The 19,034-nt window shown below is 39.5% G+C and overlaps 1 protein-coding gene across 1 annotated transcript in view; it reads left to right on the forward strand.

Annotated features, from left to right (window-relative positions):
- The window catches only part of adgra3 (adhesion G protein-coupled receptor A3), a 44,434-nt gene extending 27,812 nt beyond the window's left edge, over positions 1-16,622 (forward strand). The window contains exons 5-19 of the mRNA XM_030162795.1: positions 253-324; positions 451-611; positions 4,418-4,631; positions 4,989-5,153; positions 6,370-6,571; positions 6,661-6,810; positions 8,036-8,194; positions 8,283-8,441; positions 9,704-9,911; positions 10,040-10,248; positions 11,614-11,735; positions 11,984-12,107; positions 13,094-13,239; positions 14,041-14,136; positions 14,846-16,622. Coding sequence (XP_030018655.1) covers positions 253-324; positions 451-611; positions 4,418-4,631; positions 4,989-5,153; positions 6,370-6,571; positions 6,661-6,810; positions 8,036-8,194; positions 8,283-8,441; positions 9,704-9,911; positions 10,040-10,248; positions 11,614-11,735; positions 11,984-12,107; positions 13,094-13,239; positions 14,041-14,136; positions 14,846-16,304 — 3,646 coding nt within the window. The 3' untranslated portion in view covers positions 16,305-16,622. The remainder of the gene's footprint in view (positions 1-252; positions 325-450; positions 612-4,417; positions 4,632-4,988; positions 5,154-6,369; positions 6,572-6,660; positions 6,811-8,035; positions 8,195-8,282; positions 8,442-9,703; positions 9,912-10,039; positions 10,249-11,613; positions 11,736-11,983; positions 12,108-13,093; positions 13,240-14,040; positions 14,137-14,845) is intronic.
- Positions 16,623-19,034: the final 2,412 nt, after the last annotated feature.

The raw sequence follows: 19,034 nt of genomic DNA on the forward strand, positions 1-19,034 counted from the left end.
TAAAGTCTATATGTTTAACCACATGGAACCTAATGTTATGTGATGTGGATAAAGAGTTTAGAATGAAAATATGAATGATTTAATTGAGCTCTGACAGCCAAACTGAAAATTCAAAACTAAAAAATAATTGGGAATTCAACTTTAGGATTTCACAATTACATGAACTGTTAGGAATCATGTTGTATGTTAATACAGGCCCTTATTCATTTATTTATGTGTATTTATTGTTTTTCTTGCTGCATTTCTTTTTAGAAACCTTTCAGGGAACATTTTCTCCTCATTGGCTCAGGGAACCTTTGACAGCCTGACATCTCTGAAGTCTCTGTAAGTACGATGAGTAGTAACCATGTTGCTCTGTGCTGACATCACGCATTCATTCCAGATGGTGCTGTCTGTAAATTAGCATCTTAAAAGAAGCAACATTGTGTTGCTACATCTGTCAAATCGCAGGGACTTTCAGACGCCTTACCTGCTGTGTGACTGCAACCTTCTGTGGCTGTTGCGCTGGATCAAAGACCGAAACATCGCCGTCAAAAACACCAAGTGCTCCTACCCTCAGTCGCTCCAGGGCCAGTTCATAACCTCAATCAGACCGGAGCTCCTCACCTGTGGTACGAACACACACACACCTGTTAACACTGATTATGAATGCTAGAACCCAAAGCAGAGGTGTTCATCATTTCAGCGACGCTATCTTCCGGTTTCATTTTGACAGGTTTAAGTAAGTCCCATTTAGCTGTGACATATGTGGAATTCTCAGGACGGAACACTGTCTCTTTAATTTCTCTGTTTTGGTATCAGTGAGGCTGGTGTTTGGGGAACAGGGGCTTGTGCAATGACAGGACAGATAAGAGAAGGGCTGCTCAGGCCAGCGCTGCCTTTGTTTGTACTTGCTCATGTCTTATCAGTTTGGCACTCATCACAGTGAGGGATTATGAAACACATCTAGCAGGAGCTGTGGCCTGACATGAATGGCAAACAGCACTTTAATACCCAGATTTAATGGGACTGTTACTTTCCTGTGTGTCCAGAAAGTGCCAAGACACTGGCCTGAGAAGTTAGCGAAAGTTCAGAAGGAACACCATCATTTCCTCTTACTATGGTCCTGTCTGGGCTAGATTTTTAGGCCATTAGACTCTTTGGGCCGTTGGACTAAAAATGTTGCTATTGCTATCAGTTGGCGTCTGTCCGTCAACAATTTTTTAAGAATCTTCCTCTCCGAACCCGTCCATCAGAATGACTTGAAATTTGTTGTGGACCATGTTTGGGGTAAGGTCTACCAAATTTTTTTGACAGAATTGGGAAATATTGGTTTTTGAATTTTTTATGAATTTTTAAATTTTTAAAAATCCCCATTGGTTTGTAACGGGACACATTTCAAAGTGCTATAACTTGAAAGTAGTTGAAGATATTGATATAATTACTATTGACAATAGATAGGAAGTCACATCTGGGCTTTCATTTTCTGACATGATCTTTGACCTTAAGTGACCTTGAAAGGTCAAACCCAAGGTCATCCATGTCCAAATTTTAGAAACTTCTTCTTCAAAACCGTCAGCCAGAATCAATTAAAATTCATAGCACATGTTCCTTGGAATAAGGTCAACCAAATGTGTTAAAAAAAATTGAGAAATATAGATTTTTGAATTTTTTTTATGAGTTTTTGAAATTTTAGAAGTCCCCTTTGGTTTATAATGGGACAAATTTCCAAGTGCTTTAAATTGAAAACAATTGAAGGTACTGATATAATTACTATTGGCAATGGGTAGGAAGTCACATATGGGCTTTCATTTGGTGCGATGACCAGTGACCTTGAAAGGTCAAACAAATGCCAATTAATGTCTTTAAATATGCCATTGGACTACAGGACCTTTGATACTATTTTTTATCAAGTAACTACTATATGTTCAGAGCAAAAATTACTATGAATATGGGAAAAAAATACTGCTCTTTGGGCTTTTACATTCAAGTGATACAAATATTATATGTTCAATATTCAAGATTTGCATGTGCTTATACTGAGTGGCAGTTGTTTGCAGATGTTGGCAGCTCAAGGATTTATTTGGAAAAATCGCCATAAGTTGTCAACATGGAATTAGTGTACAGCTATTATCATGGATGTAGGAAACCAAGGAAGTTGTAAGCTTAGAAGTAAGTTAGGTAATAACAACTAATGTCCCGATCCCAGTGTATTACCAACTCAAACACACACCTCATATAAGCACCCACAAGGCTAATCATTCCTTCTTATTTATAGCCTGGTAAAACATGCTGTATATTCACAATAAAGCCCTATTTACACAGGACTGGTATAAACTATGGACCTCCATCTCATCATCATTTGAGATGTTGCGTTTCTGAAGGATTGAAGTTTGTTCTTTTAGTGAATATCAATGCTGCATCGTGGCACGAGTCTCCAACTTTTTATTTATCATTAATTTATCACCAGTACAGCATCTGTTGTTCTCAACCAGAAAACAGGCAGAATAAAGGCACACAAGAAACAATAAATGTTGCAAACCACAGAGATGTGAATTCTCACTGGATCAGTATTATCACAGGACTTCCGCATTTTGCTAAAACAGGGTAGGTAATTTGCAATGGGATTTTTATGTAACAAATTACAGACATGGCTGAATCTCACAGGATTAAGATCACATACGACCCTCACAATTATTACAAATTACCTGAGGTCCACAGGTAATAATTATCTCATGCAAATGGACTCAAGAGGCTATATTTGGGAGAAACTCCCCTTTGGGCATTTACATTCTTCTTATTATCATATAATAATAACTATTATTAAATTATCTAAAATGCTGAGTGTGGCTGCTTGATAATGACTCAGCCCAGATAATACAAATCCACCCATATAGGCCAGAGCTAGTATGATAATATTCATGAAATCCTCATAATGGAAAGAATGTTTTTTCCTTAAAATTTAAATGAAAGAAAAATTGGGAAAAGTGGAAAGAGACGTTTCCTCGGACAATTTTTATTTATTTATTTATTTATTTATTTATGATCTCAGATGGGGGAAAAGGCCATGTGTTCTAATTTTGTACATATTGTTATTCATGTGGTCTGAGAGAGCATGAGTTTTCTCTTTGTTTTTGGGCGGGGATAGGGTGGGGCATTTGCATTTAAAGGGCCAGCGCTCAAAACGACATTTCTAGTGTCATTACTCAGAAATAGGGTTAAAGATGGACCTGTGGAGTTGAATTAATGAAGAATTCAGACCCAAGCATAGCATTTACAGTTTATATAGACCACAGGGAAATGTTTAAAATGCGTAATTCCATTTAAAAAAGCAAAATATCACTCCTTGAAGAGCATAAACTGCCGTCAGGTTCAATTATAATAATATTTAGTTTTTAATATGAATTTAGGAGAGAGAGATGTAGAATAAAGGTGTCTTTTTCCAATTTCTGGCATTTTTTAACCTCATTTCAGCTTTAGAGGCTTTAATAAAAGTAAAGCAAATACAGTCGCAGAAAAAATCATTAGACCACCCTTGTTTTCTTCAGTTTCTTGGTCATACTCATGCCTGATACAACTAAATGTACATTTGTTTGGACAAATACAATGATAACAACAAAAATAGCTCATAAGAGTTTAATTTAAGAGCTGATATTTATCCATTTTCCATGGTTTTCTTGATAATAACCAAAGTCACTTCAGTTCTTATATCAATATCTATGGCATTGTACTGCCAAAACCAGTGCTTATCGGCATTCCATGACTTCTTTTCTGTCTGTTTTCGTCACATGATACACATAGGAGTTAGTACTTGATTGCATAACCATTGTTTGTGGTGATTTTTGATGGTTTGAAAATTTTTTCCATGACTGGATATGTTTCCAGCAGAAGAAAAAACAGAACTTTTTGTGTGTACAAGAAAGTAATAGCAGAGCAAATACATTAATAAATAGAGGTGATCAAGACAATATAGCAATTGCCATGCACACTAGAAATAACAAGAGTAAAAGACACTGGATTTCAAAAATACAACTAAAAAGAAAAGTTCTCGCCAAAATTCATGCCACAAGATGTAACAGTCAAAATGATCACCGAATTAAAAAAAAAAGGATAAAAATGGTCTTATAATTTTTTCCTGTGACTATAGATAGATAGATAGATAGATAGATAGATAGATAGATAAGGCATGCAATTAATACTATTAAAAACACAGTGCAAAATATCAGTCCAGTAATGACTATTCTGTCTTGTTTTAGTCACATGATACACACAGGAGTTAGCACTTGATTGCATAATCATTGTTTTTGATGTCTTTTGATGGTCTAATAATTTTTTCTGAGTCTGTATGAACCAAGCAACAGTTGTCGCATTGTGTTATAACTCAACCTGCTTCTCCTGATCTAGTTTTGGAGTGTTAACTTCCACCTGTTTACCTCAGATGCACCACTCGAGCTGCCTTCGTTCCAGCTGACTCCGTCCCAGCGTCAGGTCGTCTTTCAGGGGGACAGCCTTCCTTTCCAGTGCCAGGCCTCCTTTGTTGCAGAGGACATGCAGGTCCTGTGGTACCAGAACGGCCGCATGGTCAAGCCTGACGCCGCCCAAGGCATCTTCATCGAGAAGCGTATGGTGCAGAACTGCTCTCTGATTGCTAGGTATGACAATGCACATTAATTCATACTCTATAATGGGCTTTTTTTGTGCACTTCTCAAAACAAGTCATTTATCACTGAATTGACACCGTTTTACATAACACAGCAGAGTTTCGTTTCTGAAAAGGCTTCATAATAGTATTTTGTCTGCCATATATCAAATGTCTTGTCTGTATTGTTTTTGCTGTAATAGATTAATTTCCCACAAGAATGAATAAACCATTTTTGTCAAGCAAACAAGCCAAAAAATTACAAAACACAGTGTATGTAAGTGCTGAGGGGCTTTTTGTTTTTAACTTCATGTTAAAAAAATCAGACCAAGACTCAGATTCTGTCCTTGTTTTACTTGTTTTCCATCAGCGCCTTGACCATCTCAAACATCCAGCCTGGTTTTACTGGCAACTGGGAGTGTCGGGTTTGGACCAGTAGAGGCAACACCACCAGGACCGTCCACATTGTGGTGTTGGAGAGTTCTGCCAAATACTGCGCTCCTGAACGTGTCTCCAACAACAAGGGGGAGTTCAGGTCAGGGCATTTTTAAAGTCACAGAGCTACTTCCTTTAGAGCCGGTCGCTTAAAGAATCGTTGAAGTTCTTGGTTATATAAACGCCTTAATTTGGTAATAATGTCACTTCACAGCATTATTTAAATATAATGATCTACAACTGTTTTTGTAACAACTTTTGTCTTCATTTAACCTTGCTTAAATTATCTCTGTATTTATCAGTGAAAATCAGATATTTTCTGTAGTTCACTGATTATGTAGATGTTCATAAAAGCTCAGTAAATTCAAAGAAACAGAACAAAGAAACAGCATCTACAGCCACTGTCACTGTCAAATCATAGAGCGTTTTACTGGTGAATCAATGTTGTAGAAGATGACTGTGTGTGTGTGTGTGTGTGTGTGTGTGTGTGTGTATCCATGCTCACCACAGAACCTCTTAATGTCCAAATGGATCATATCTGATTACGATGGCTGTTTAGGCATTCGATAGTGAACTTAACTCAACTTAATTCATTTACACCGGGGAATTAATTGAGAAGAAACAAATAAAAAATGTTGGAATAAAAAAAATCACGTCACTTTAGTTTAACTTTTGTCTGAAATTGAAGAAATTGTTTGATGTTTACAAATGCTCAAACAAAAAACATTTTAGAAATGAACATAAATTTAATTTTGTCAAAATAATAATTACATTTAACACAAAAAAATTGAGAGCTGCCATTCCTGTCAGTTTCACTAAAGCCAAAGAATGCGTTCTCCAAAATAAAGTCAATTTAAGACATGTATGAACAGTATAAAAAAAACCACAAGTCTTTATTCGGTTTATGATTGGATGAAACCACTGAAGCATTTTAAGTTATATCTTTTTAATGCACTCACCTTTTTCCCATAAATTTCTCTAAAACATGTGGACCAAAACAACAAATAAAAATATGCTTTTATAAGAAAAAAAAAGAGAAAACTTTACATATTGACAAGTTAGCACAGTTTTTAAGTTTGAGTGAAATGACAGATGACTGTTTTTTTTCTATTGACGTGATGGTGGTGCTGAGTTGTTGTGCAGACACTACCCCCTTGTGGTCAAACACAGGAATTACAAAAGCGCTTTAATCAGTCCTTTACGCTGTGGCAGCAAACCTTAAATTCAGTAAAAAAAAAAAAAAAACAAGAAAATGAGGCCACAGGTGAAGACATTAACTGAGCTCCCCTTGTTTTGTTTTTTTTTTGTTCTTCCAGGTGGCCACGCACCCTGGCAGGAATCAGAGCATACCTTCCCTGCAGCAGACTGTCCTCAAGTGCAGCCACCTACTCGGGCAGCTCTGGCGAGGAGCAGCGGGCATGGCGCTACTGCGACCGGGACGGACTGTGGGCTGAAGAGGACTACTCTCGCTGTCAGTTCCAGAAAGATGTCACCAGGTTTCTCTACGTCATCAACCAAGTGTGTATCATCTCTGCTCCGTGAGGCCTTCCACAGCTGTATTTCTGAACTGTCAGTCCAACATGTGTCCGTCTCTGTTGTCCCGTTAGATGCCTCTGAATGAGAGCAATGTTGTTCCGAGGGCTCGACGCCTTTTGGTCTATACCGTTGATGCCGCCAACTTCTCAGACAAGATGGACATTATCTTCGTAGCTGAGATGATAGAGAAGTTTGGCAAGTTTGTTGAGAAGTTTAGAGAGGTAAGTCTTGCTGTGGTTGTGCTTGTTTTGTTTCTTATCCAAGAACATTATTGTATGAGTGAAACTGCAGAAGTCTCCATATGCTTCCCTTCCTGCATATTCATGTATTTGTTCCATTATTAGACTAGTACAACTACATTAATGCTCAGCAGCTGCATGTTGTTTCATGAGAAATTATGCCATATCATGATTTTAAGTGTGAAAAAAGGGTTTAAGCAAGAAGCACAAAATGTTTTCATAGTGGGGTGAGGTCAAGGGTGTCACAGATGGACAGCCCACTACTTTTTGATTCATAACTTTTGAATCAGACAAGTTTACGACAAATATTACACATAATTAGAAAGGTCTAAATGCCATCTTAAACATACTCAAAGGGCAAAATTTAGTTTAAAATATTTTTAAAGGAAAAATATCAAAAAGTACTGCATCACGGATGGACAAAAAATGGTCTATTTTTTGTGCAAGAATTACAAAGTTCTCAAAAGTGAAGTTCCTCTGACATCTTCATCCTACAATGTATTCAGTGTATACCTTAAACTCTATTTTACAACCTAATAATTGGTTAGAGGAACACAATATTTGATCATACCTAAATGGCAAGAGTTTTGACAAATGGCAGTGTCATGGATGGACAACAAAAATAAATGTCAAATTAAACATTTTTATTACAATTATCAATATCATTTACATTTTTTTTTTACATTATTTGCAACATATGAATAACATTATATTCAAATATATTATGCATAGATATATGTATTTATTAATTTTAAACACTGAGTGTTTAGAATATAGCATAAATGATATAATAGTGAAATATCAATGCATTTGGAATAAATTTAGTTTATTTATCAGAGTTTATAAAATGAACCTAGAATGGCAGCAGAAAACTTTGTCACTTTCCAAACATTCACACTCATAAAACTCCTCAAATTTTTTTTCACTATTTTTTTCTCATTTCAAAATAGATTTTCCTGAAAATATAAGTAATGACGTACACAAAAATATAAGTTTGATGTAGATTATTGTAATTAAATATTTTGGACCAAATGTTAACCTTCCCTTGATTTCACCCAGTGGCAGCTTGAAATCAGTGGAAAAACACTCACTTCTCCAAGTATTTGAGAGTGGATGCACATTTATTCAAGTTTTATTGAATAAGCTGAGTCATATATTGTGTCTGCGTGTTTATCCACTCATTCCAACTTTTTCTCTCGTCTCCAAGCTGGGTGAGGTGATGTTAAGCATGGCGAGTAACTTGATGCTTGCTGATGAGAAGGTGCTTTGGACGGCGCAGCGTGAAGCCATGGCCTGCTCCCGCATCATCGCCTGCCTCCAGAAGATCGCGGTCTACCGCCTGGCTACAGCACAGGCTTTCTCACTTGTTAGTAAACAACATAATGACCTTTTATGTCGAATACTTAGGTTAAAATGTGTCTTACCGATTGTTCTCATCCGTGCTCTTCTTCCAGACATCTCCAAACATAGCCATGGAGGCCCACGCTGTCAGGATTAATGACTGGAACGGCATGACCTGTATGTTGTTCCAGAGACCCAGCCCCGAGCGCACACCCAGCCACCTCACCTTCAAATGCAACACCACCAGCTCCTTCTCCAGCATCCTGTACAAGGTCAGAGCCCAGCAGCGGTCCAGGAAATCAGCAGATATTTCAGATTTGTTGCCAGTTTTGAGGTTTCAGGTATAGCTTGTGTGTCATGAACTTCAAAAGACATCTTTAGGAAATCATTAAACTGTTGAGATGGGGTTCCAGGGCATCTGGAGAAATGGTGGAGCAATTTTTCTTGTCATGGGAAATGTATTATAAATGAGAAAAAGTCCTGGAAAATCTTGTGCTGTCCTGGAAAAATTATTCTAACACACGCTTGTTTCCTTTAGTGTATGAACTGTTTGGTTAGTTCACGGACTAGACTATTTTCAGTGAACTGCATTGTGGAAAAGCTGTGACTACACCCCAGCGTTACTCCATATTTAATAATAACGTAAAGCATTGTGTAAATGTCATCTTACTGGTAGTTTTTATTAGGTTTATAGGGTAACTTTGTTTTAATTAAGATGAACAATATCAGTATGTTTGATTCAGCTCACATGTTTTTGGTTTGTTTTTGTTTTTTTTAAGCTTGATTTTTGTTTAGTTTTGCTCAGACAAATATACAAGCCATTTTTCATACATAAACATATCTAATCAAACATCCCTATATGGTATATTTGAAAAAAATATGGATATCTGCATTATAAAAATCAAAATCCTACCAATTGTATTTTTCTTATTTCTAGTCTAAATGTCTCATAACACTTGAAATAAGACAAAATCACCCAAAGAGTAACTTTTCAGTGAGATAGAAGAACTTCTTTTTAGACAATAGATCTTGAAGATCTTATTTCAAAAAATCTTACCAAGATAATTTTCACTTGTTCCATTGACAGATTTTGAATTAAGCAAGAACAAAACAAAACATACATGTAGATGACCACTTCTGGATGCTTATTGCATTAAAAGGTTAATCATGGGACTCCATCTCTTCATAAATCAGCTTGCATGTTTTAAAGCTGGTTTTGTCTGCAAAAGTTTAAGGTGTGCGATTCATCTCTTTCCAAATCTGTGTTGAATTATAATGAATGCTTTCTTATTACACTCTGTCAAAGAGGATGAAGTGAAATTGGCAACAGTTCATAATTCTGCAAACCTGTTTTTAGTAGGGAAAGTTGTAGGTGTGCTATACTAAACTATCATGTCATAATTTCATAAATATAGCTACAAACTTCACATATTTTCAGTCAGACCTTTGTCATATGGGCTCGAAAAGAAAAACATGAAAAATAATGACTATATTTTTTCTAAAATTCTCACCTGGATGTGTTTTGTCTCTACAGAGCACAGTCGTCGAGGCTTCTCTGCAGCTTCCTCAGTCTCTGCTTTCCCAGTCAGCCCCCCCCGGTCCAGCTGAAGACACCATCTACAAGCTCTACCTGCTGGGCTTCCGCAACGGGAAGTTTTTTCCTTCCACTGGCAACTCTTCACAGCTGGCTGACGGAGGGAAGAGGAGGACTGTGACCACCCCTGTCATCATGGCTAAGATAGGTGAGTAATAAAGCTTCGGTGTCAGAAATCTGTGAAAGGAAATGACTGGAGGAGAAGAACTAAACGGCAGCTCCACTATGACACAGTGTAATTAAAGCCTTTGCCTCCGTGTGTGTGTCGGTAATTAGATGGCTTGTCCCTACGTGGCCTGCGGACCCCTGTTAACATCACCCTGCGGCGGCTCGCACGTGGCTCGGATCCTGTGTCCGCATGCTGGAACTTCAGCTTGGTGGGAGGCCAGGGAGGATGGCAGAGTGACGGCTGCCGTATACTGGGACATCACGACAACTTTACCACCATATCCTGCAACTCACTGGGCAACTACGGCCTCCTCATGGTGGGTGTTTAGAAAGGAGCTGTGCAAATGGAGTCTGTATCAGGGTTCAATGGATCTTAAAGGGGTCATATTTTGCTAAACCCACTTTTATTAGTCTTGGCACATTTATTTGTGTATTTGGACCTTAATAAAGTTCAAAAAGTTTGAATTTCAACCCTCCAGGTGCTGCAAAGCTATCTTTATATTCATTTTGGCAAAAATCAAGTGGATTTCTACAACCCGATTCAATTCCAGCTCAATTTGTTGCGTCTATAACTAGTTACGTCACGTCATTTGCACAAATAAGGTCAAGACTTCCGATGAACATTTCTCCGAGTACGAGATAATTGTTGGTCAGCAGCGGTTGGAGTAAAAACTGAAAATATGTCTAAACTTCGAGCTGATTACCTAAAATGTTCAGTTGTTGGTTGAATTAATGAACACAAGTGGCTGAATGGGACAGAGCAGCACCGCCAACAACCTGGAGGGGGTGGGGTGTGAAGTCGCTCTTTATTTATTTATTTATTTAAACCTTTATTTCAGCAACACAAAGTGACGAAGAAACTTATGTACGATAATATACAATATTTACATTAAGTCATAATGTGGGGGGAGGGAGGAGTAGGGGTTAGGATATAGGCTATAGTATGTACAAAAAAAAAAAACCCTTCGAGTTAGAATTTAGGAATAAAGGCATCAGTCATTTGGGAGTATAGAAATCTTTTAGAATAGAATAGACTTTATCATTGCAAAATTCCTACGTACAGTGCAAGGAAATTTGGTTTTACATTCTGTCAGGTGCTCAAGTAAGTTACATACATCAATTAAACTTTCAAGAACAAGTATAAAACAGTTGAGTAAAAAGACAATGCAAGTGTAAAAAAACAGTCAAGTAAAAAAAGGGCCGTATAAAATGTTTTTGTTTTTTTTTACGTATCTGCCATACCACACACACGAAGTGAGCCCAGCGTCAAATTCAAATAAGAATTGCCCACTGTTCATAAAGCTTTACACTGTGTTTGTTTACTTAAATAGTCATGTGCTCCGTTTCATCTGGTTTTGTCTTTGTCATAATGCGCCAATTAAAAAATGGCAAAACAAAGCTACTGTTACAAGCAAAATGACTTCATCACCCATGAGTTCAGCAGCAGCACCGCAGTTAACCTACATTAAACTGCAATTGTAACTTGCTGAAACTTGCAGAATTTCTGTGCGCCAAATAAAACCTTTTAGCCATATGTGAGGAAACGCTGAGAGTGAACCACAAAATTCATATTTGTGTATCTCACTCTGTATCTTGTACTTTATAGGGGTTTTTTCTAAGTAATCCGTGGGTGGTGATGTAACAACATCTCATAACCTTGTGACTTGACATCTCTTTTGTAGGACCTTAACAAGATGGATTATTTCCCTCCAAGCATCCATCTGCACCCAGTCATCTACGCCACTTCTATCATACTGCTCCTCTGCCTGCTCACTATTATTATCAGCTACATCTACCATCACAGGTAAGGGACTTCTCTCTGCTTTTGTGCGGCGTTGCTTGTTATTGATGTTGTATACAGCCTGGAGGATTTTCACCTACAGCTCTGATTGATGAGCAGTGTGCTTTTCCTCTAGTCTAAAACCAGTGTTAGTCCTTATCATTCATTTATGGATAAGACGCATCAGCTGCTGGTTTGAATGAGTAAATGTAGAACTTACCTCAACACCTTCCATGATGGTTTTTTAATGTGCTGTGCATCTTTTACCTCAGATCTGTCCGCGTGAGCCGCAAGTGTTGGCACATGTTGGTCAACCTCTGCTTCCACATCTCCCTCACCTGCGGGGTCTTTGTAGGTGGCATCAATCAGACCAGCTATCCAAGCGTCTGCCAGGCAGTGAGTATAGACCACCTGCATGTATCCTGCACCCCTGCTGCGCATGCTTTTCCCCAAACAAAATACTCAGCACTGAGACATGAACAACTTTTCGGATGTTTTCACACAAAAAAAGTTGCCTTTGGCTAAACTGACTACACTTCTAAAACTTGTGGAAACTGAGTTAAAGATACATTAAAAGATGCAGGAAATCATTTTGTGGCTGGAGGCGCTTCTCCGCCTCCTCTTATGTTGTGTCGTATGGAGACACATAGCTTATTCATCTTTTAATGCACAAGATTTTGAGTGAGAGTATTTAGGTTATTCATTTAATTCCTTGTAGCACCCAATTATGTAATAATTTTCTGAAAATGCAACCTGATCGAAAATGTAATAACAGCTTGACCAATTCATGGAATAAAATGTCATAACTGATACTGTGAGGAAATAGAAAATGCTTTGGACACATATTTTAGGGTTCTTAATAAAACTCTTTATATAGAAATGCACTTCTACAACAGATGGTGTGCTGTTGTCAGGAAAAGTAGATCTTCAAACTAAAATCTCTTTCAATGGGAAGTGAATCCGCTGTGGTGTTGTTCAAGTACCCTCCATTAGAGCAGAGTGGATCTTTGACGCCATCAAACGATAACATAAGGTGCAGAAGAGAGCACGATACATATACAACCAATAAAGGCAGTTGATTTAATCTCTTTGAATCAGTTTTTACATTATTGGGAAAAATATTATTACACTACATTTTATTGCATTACTGGTCAAGCTATTACTTTACTTTTCACTTAATAATTACATTAATAAATGCCACAGCAGTAGCACTAAGGCTGGAGATAACATATTCAAAACTGCTCAGCTTTTATAAACAGTTATATTGTTGTTACTGCTGAAAACTGTCATAACAAAACAGATGCATTCTGTTATCCTTGATGTATTGACTTGCTGCATCTAATTTGCTTTAAACAATGATGTGAAATGCCTCCATCTCCCAGGTGGGCATTTTGCTGCACTATTCAACCCTGGCTACAGCTCTGTGGGTGGGTGTGACCGCTCGTAACATCTACAAACAGGTGACGCGCAAGGCCAAGCGCTACGAAGAGCTGGATGAGCCACCGCCTCCACCACGGCCAATGCTCAGGTACAAATTAATCTGCAAATTTGCATAATATCTCTTGATTCTCTTAGCTCTTAGACCATAGAGGGCATGAGAAGAGCTAGTATTAATAACAGCAGATTTTTACCACTTTTTGTTTGCTTCTACTTTTGCTTTTGTTGGTGGCGTGAAGTTAAATGTACATTTGTGGAAAAAATTATTAGACCCCTCTTGTTTTCTTCAATTTCTTGTTGATTTTAATGCCTGGTACATCTAAACGTACATGTGTTTGGACAAATATAATGATAGCAACAAAAGTATCTCATAAGAGTTTCATTTCAGAGCTGATATGTATCCATTTTCCATGGTTTTCTTGATAATAACCAAAATCACTTCAGTTCTTTCATCAATAGCTATGGCACTGTACTACCAAAAACAGTGCTTTTAGGCATTCCATGATTTCTTTTTTGTCTGTTTTAGTCACATGATACACACAGGACTTAGTACTTGATTGCATAACCATTGTTTTTGATGGTCTAATAATTTTTTCCACAACTGTATGGAACACCTTATACATGTAAGGTAGTGCAGCATACCATTCTTGTGTTGCGATCCAGATAGTCAGTGGGTGTAGTTTTACTTTGAGATAAATAAATATGAGATAAGATGTGTTTTAATATATTACAGGATATAAATAAAAGGACCGGCGGTGATGCTTATCTTGGGTCTTGTTTGGTGATGTAACTGCCACATGGTGTCAGTGTAGAGCACCTTACTGTCCCATAGTGTCAGAGATTGTGCTCTTGTGTCCAATTCCTACTCATTATTTCTGATTTTGCCCTAAAGGTTCTACTTAATTGGCGGAGGGATACCTATCATTGTCTGTGGCATCACTGCAGCAGCGAACATCAAAAACTATGGCAGCCGGACAAATGCGCCTTTGTAAGTACTAGCTCCTGCTGAGGCAAAACACTGTATGAAAAACAATTAAACCATTTTTTGCAGCGGTATGCCCTCATTGAATCGCTGTGTCATTTTATTTCGACACCCATGTTTAATGAGAAAGCCCACAAGATCTTTTACATTCAGTCCTCGGGTGGAATTGGCTGTTATCGACTGGCCTGCTTTAGTAAATAATGCATATTCTTATGAGGGTTGGACAAGTTTATTCCCTGAAGTTCCGATTATAGAGGCCTATTAATGGTGTGTGCATCCAAGCACCAAGCAAATGCTGCCAGTTCACAGCAAACTCCTCCACCCCCTTCTCTACAGTGGCAGCTGTTTAGATTGTGCAACGTGGCTGACTAATTGAGAAATCTGGACCCGTATCTGTCTGAAGTCATTGGAGTTTAATTAATATTTTGCAAGAGAGATGATTCCAGCCTCGCTTATTAAATGTAATGGGACAGTTCCTGTACAATGAAATGCAAAAGTTTTTCAAAAAGCTATTTGAAGTCTCTTAAGTAAATAATGATGATGACAGATTAAGATGCACAGATGAGGTATTGTTTTAATGAGCACTGTTTATCTGTCAGAAGATCCTATATGGTATAAGTTATTCCTAAAAGATGCTTTCATCTCTTACAGGACATACTTGTTTTATATTAGATGTAAGAGTGGTTTAATTATTCTTGTCTGTTTCCACTTCCAGTTGCTGGATGGCATGGGAGCCGAGCATCGGGGCCTTTTATGGTCCAGTAGGATTCATCATCTTTGTGGACTGCATGTATTTCCTCAGTATCCTGCTCCAGTTGCGCCGTCACCCGGAACGCCGTTACGAGTTTAAGGAGCTGACTGAGGAGCAGCAGCACCTGGACTCAGCCAATACTGACACCGGGCCAAATGGTCCCAGCAGCCACCACCACCCACTCACCCTCCAGCTCCAGCCACATGAGGCGTCCTCCTCCATAGTGTCTCCTCCACATACTGTGCCTATGGCGGCCCTGGAGAATGAGCACACCTTTGCGGCCCAGCTGATGGGGGCAGCAGGAGCCTTAGGGCTATATGCGGCCCTCTGGGTGTTCGGGGCCATGGCCGTTTCACAGGACCACCCCTTTGATTTAGCTTTCACCTGTCTGTTTGGGGTGGCTGCACTGGCACTGGGGGCGTTTATGTTGGCGCATCACTGTGTCAACAGGCAGGACATGAGGCGTTATTGGTCGCAGGCTTGTTGTTCAGGGAGACGGGCCTATTCAGCTCAGGAGGATGTCCTTTTGCCTCAGCCAGGCGTGGCAATGACATCCACGGCAGGAACCGCTAACAAGGCAGATGGAGAGTCTGCAAAGTGTGGCCACAGCAGTGCCGAATCTTCCTACACAAATAAAAGTGCCCCAAGCATTCGCACCTCCGCCCAAGGTAGCAAGCTGACCAATCTGCACGCAGAAGCAGCCCAGTGTAAGTCGGCTTCTGCACCGGTGGTAGCCAACGGTGCGGCCATTCTGGACAACAGCCTGACTGAACATTCAGTAGACAATGAAATTAAAATGCACGTATCACCAGTAGAGGTGCAGTTCCGCCCAATGAACAACATAACCAATCCAGCAGCCGCCACCAACGGGCACACGAGCAGGCATCACAAAAACAGAGTGCGAGCGCACCGGGCAAGTCGGTTAACCGTGCTGCGAGAGTACGCTTATGATGTACCTACCAGTGTGGAGGGCAGCGTGCAGAGCGCCCCCCACAGACGGCACCACCATTATGACATAGCAGCACGCAACAGCAGACGGGCAGCCTATATGGCCTACAGGGAGCGGCATCAGAGCCAGATGCAGCAGGACAGCAGTGACAGCGCAAGCCTTCCACGCCGCTCACGCTACGCCGATAAGGGAGGTGGGAGCACGCTGGGGAATGGGTCACTGGGGAACGGGTCACTGGTGACGGTAGAGGCTGAGCAGGTGATGACTGCCGCAGCATCGAGCTCAAGTAAAGACTCTAGTAACGCAAAGCAGCCCAGCAGCACAGAACTAGAAAGTCAGCCCAAGTCATACGGACTGAACCTGGTCACTCAAAATGGAACACTTAAAGACAATGGACAGACAGTGCCTTTAATTAGCACAGAGAGCACAGGCAGCATTAAGACGGGCTTATGGAAGCATGAAACTACTGTGTAGTGACAGTTTCCTTTCCAAAGACTGCATCTTTAACGTGCTGTTTCTTTAAACTGTGAATGATTTTGGGAGAGTTTTCCAAGAAAAATGTACAATCAAGAAGACTCTGTTGAAAGTAATTCCTGGACACATAGCCACATTGCTGCCACTCAGTTTTGTAGATATTGTTTTGTAAATTGTCTATTTTTTATAACTTTTAATCCCTTTTATATCATTTGTGATTTCTGTACATGAAATGGCATGTTCTGAGCTCTGACCCAGTGCGTACTGTTATGGGCTTTTCCATTCTCTAGTTTGTCCCAATAAAACACAGTTCCTTAACTAAAAGATGGTATTTGGTTCTGTAGTTCACTGTAGAGGCCTGGAGCCAGCTTCTAACTTTATGAAGTGGATAAACAATACAGCAAATCTGTAAGCAGAGACATTGTACAGTTGACAAAAACTATCACAATGGTTTAGATACTGCGTACTTCTCTAATTGTTGAGTCTAAGGCCAGTGCACTTGACTCTGTTTACAAATAGTCTAGAAATTCTCATGTAATCCCACAGCAGCGTTGTGTCCTATGTGTAAGTTAACTGAATCACATTTATGACCGATAGGTGTGATGTATGTTTGTCTTTTGTTTGTGAGTTAGTCCTACTTAGAACACCAAGTAAACACACATTGTTTCATGTATTTGCTGTCCTTAATATACATCAGGTGTTTTAGTCACTTCGTGTCATTTACGTGTCACTGTCAGGCGCTGCATTCTGGGAAATCTCAATTAAGATTTGGCATATTTATTGAAAATACCTTTCCTGTTGGGTTCAGGTAGCTGCTGGACTTGTACTGTCAGGCCACTTTCTATAAGAACTGATCATTCATACCAATGCCGATGTACAGTAGTATCTTGATAACCATGGTGTATTACCCCTTTATGGTTCTGTACGTATCTTGTTCTTGATAAAGTCATCTTATAGAGTAGCAACAATGACACAAAGTTTTGAGATGTCCATTTTCAGTGTCCTCTGACCTACCACCAGCTGACTTTGCCCTGTTTCCTTTGAATGGAACTCTCCACTGTGCATCTTCAACGGGGGTGGGGGGGGCTATTCAAAAGGGAGATTGTAGGTTTAGGAACTGTCTGCGCTCCTTGCACTGGTTGTAGCGCAGCCACAAAAATAGGGCCCTCAGGACTCCTCTCACTGACAATCTATGACAAGCTGGTAATTGGCTTTTTCACTGACCTTCAGGTGGCCTCCAGTACCTTTCTCTGCAGCAGAGCACCACTTTAATTGCAACTGACTGTGGCTTTAGGCTCTATAGGTGTTTGCCGCCTGCCTGCTGGCAGATTTGATGAGTGTCCTGTTCGTTCTGTGTTACCAGTGATTTGATGCCCAGGCTGTGACTGACAGCTGACTCACAGGGCAGGAAATCTGCCATGAGAGACGAAACGATAATGAGTGTAACTTCCTCCTCATCCATTCTTCTTCCAGTCTCTGTCTCCTCCACAGCCGACAGCTGAACTGTAGTCCCGCTCACAGCTTGACATTGCTGCCAGGAAGTGAAAATATAACAGACAACAGAGTATGTTGTCTGGAGATGGAGATGGATAAGTATGTTCTAGATGGATGCCATTCATCTGACCTGTGTCAACAGCTAGAGACCACATCCACACACAGTCTCACCCTGGACCAATCCCATAATTAATATGGTTAGATTGTCAAACACATTCTCTGAAGCAGTATATGCATAATATTCTATACGGGGTCTTAAAAAGTCTTGGATTTAGAAATCCGCATTTAATACCTTAAAGTCTTTCAAAGGTATTAAATTTGATATGGTAGATGTTAAGTTGCTATAAACTTGTTCGCTGTATTGTGTTTAAATGTCTGTTAAATGTCCAAGCTGCAAAGGAAGTAACGTTAGTCAACTCAGTTCCACCCGTTCCAACACAACAATTTATATTGAAATTAGGAACCAATTACTGCTAACTTTACAGCCTCCGGTGAGAAATGACTTGTAATGGTGGAAATCAAGATGTTAGTGTAAATTAATACATTTTCCTAAATTTCTAGAAGTCAAATTTTTGCCAGTAGGGCTGTGAAATAAGTCTTAAAAAGGTCTGAAAATATCTTAAATTGATCTTGTAGAAACCTGTAGGAACCCCGTTTATAATAAATGCAGCATTTCAACAATGCCAAGTAGAGATTCCTAGAAATCTGGCTGTCAGGGTCACTGGACTGTAATCTTACATGATTCTGACAATAATTTAGGAATCCATACACTATGACAATTTCATACAACCATGTAGTAGCTTTCATTTGTGAACGAATGCATATAACGCCTTTTATTAAAGGCATAACACACTGGAATGGCCTTTCACTGGGTCATGTGTCAGCCGCAACACGTTCTGGAACCCTCACTGATGCAGTGAGGAGCTTCACATCTCTTAAATAACACTGTCATTTGGTGGAGAACACAAAGATTGGACTGTTTCAGTGGAAAAAGGTCATGTGGTCTGATGGGTCCAGACTGACCCTGTTCCAGTTATTTTTCCCGATATAGTAACGGCCAATTTTGACAAAGGCACATATGTTGTGTGCATCTTTTGTATGGTTTTAGTTATTTTTACACCACATTATGCTTCTCGGTGCATGCATTTTCCATCAAAACTTTTCTCTCCGCACTATTTTTTGCAAATTCCCTGTCACTGCATCCTACACCCGCCGCCACCAAAGACATGTGATTCA

Source organism: Sphaeramia orbicularis, chromosome 18, assembly GCF_902148855.1.
Source record: "Sphaeramia orbicularis chromosome 18, fSphaOr1.1, whole genome shotgun sequence".
In the NCBI taxonomy this organism is placed as follows: domain Eukaryota; kingdom Metazoa; phylum Chordata; class Actinopteri; order Kurtiformes; family Apogonidae; genus Sphaeramia; species Sphaeramia orbicularis.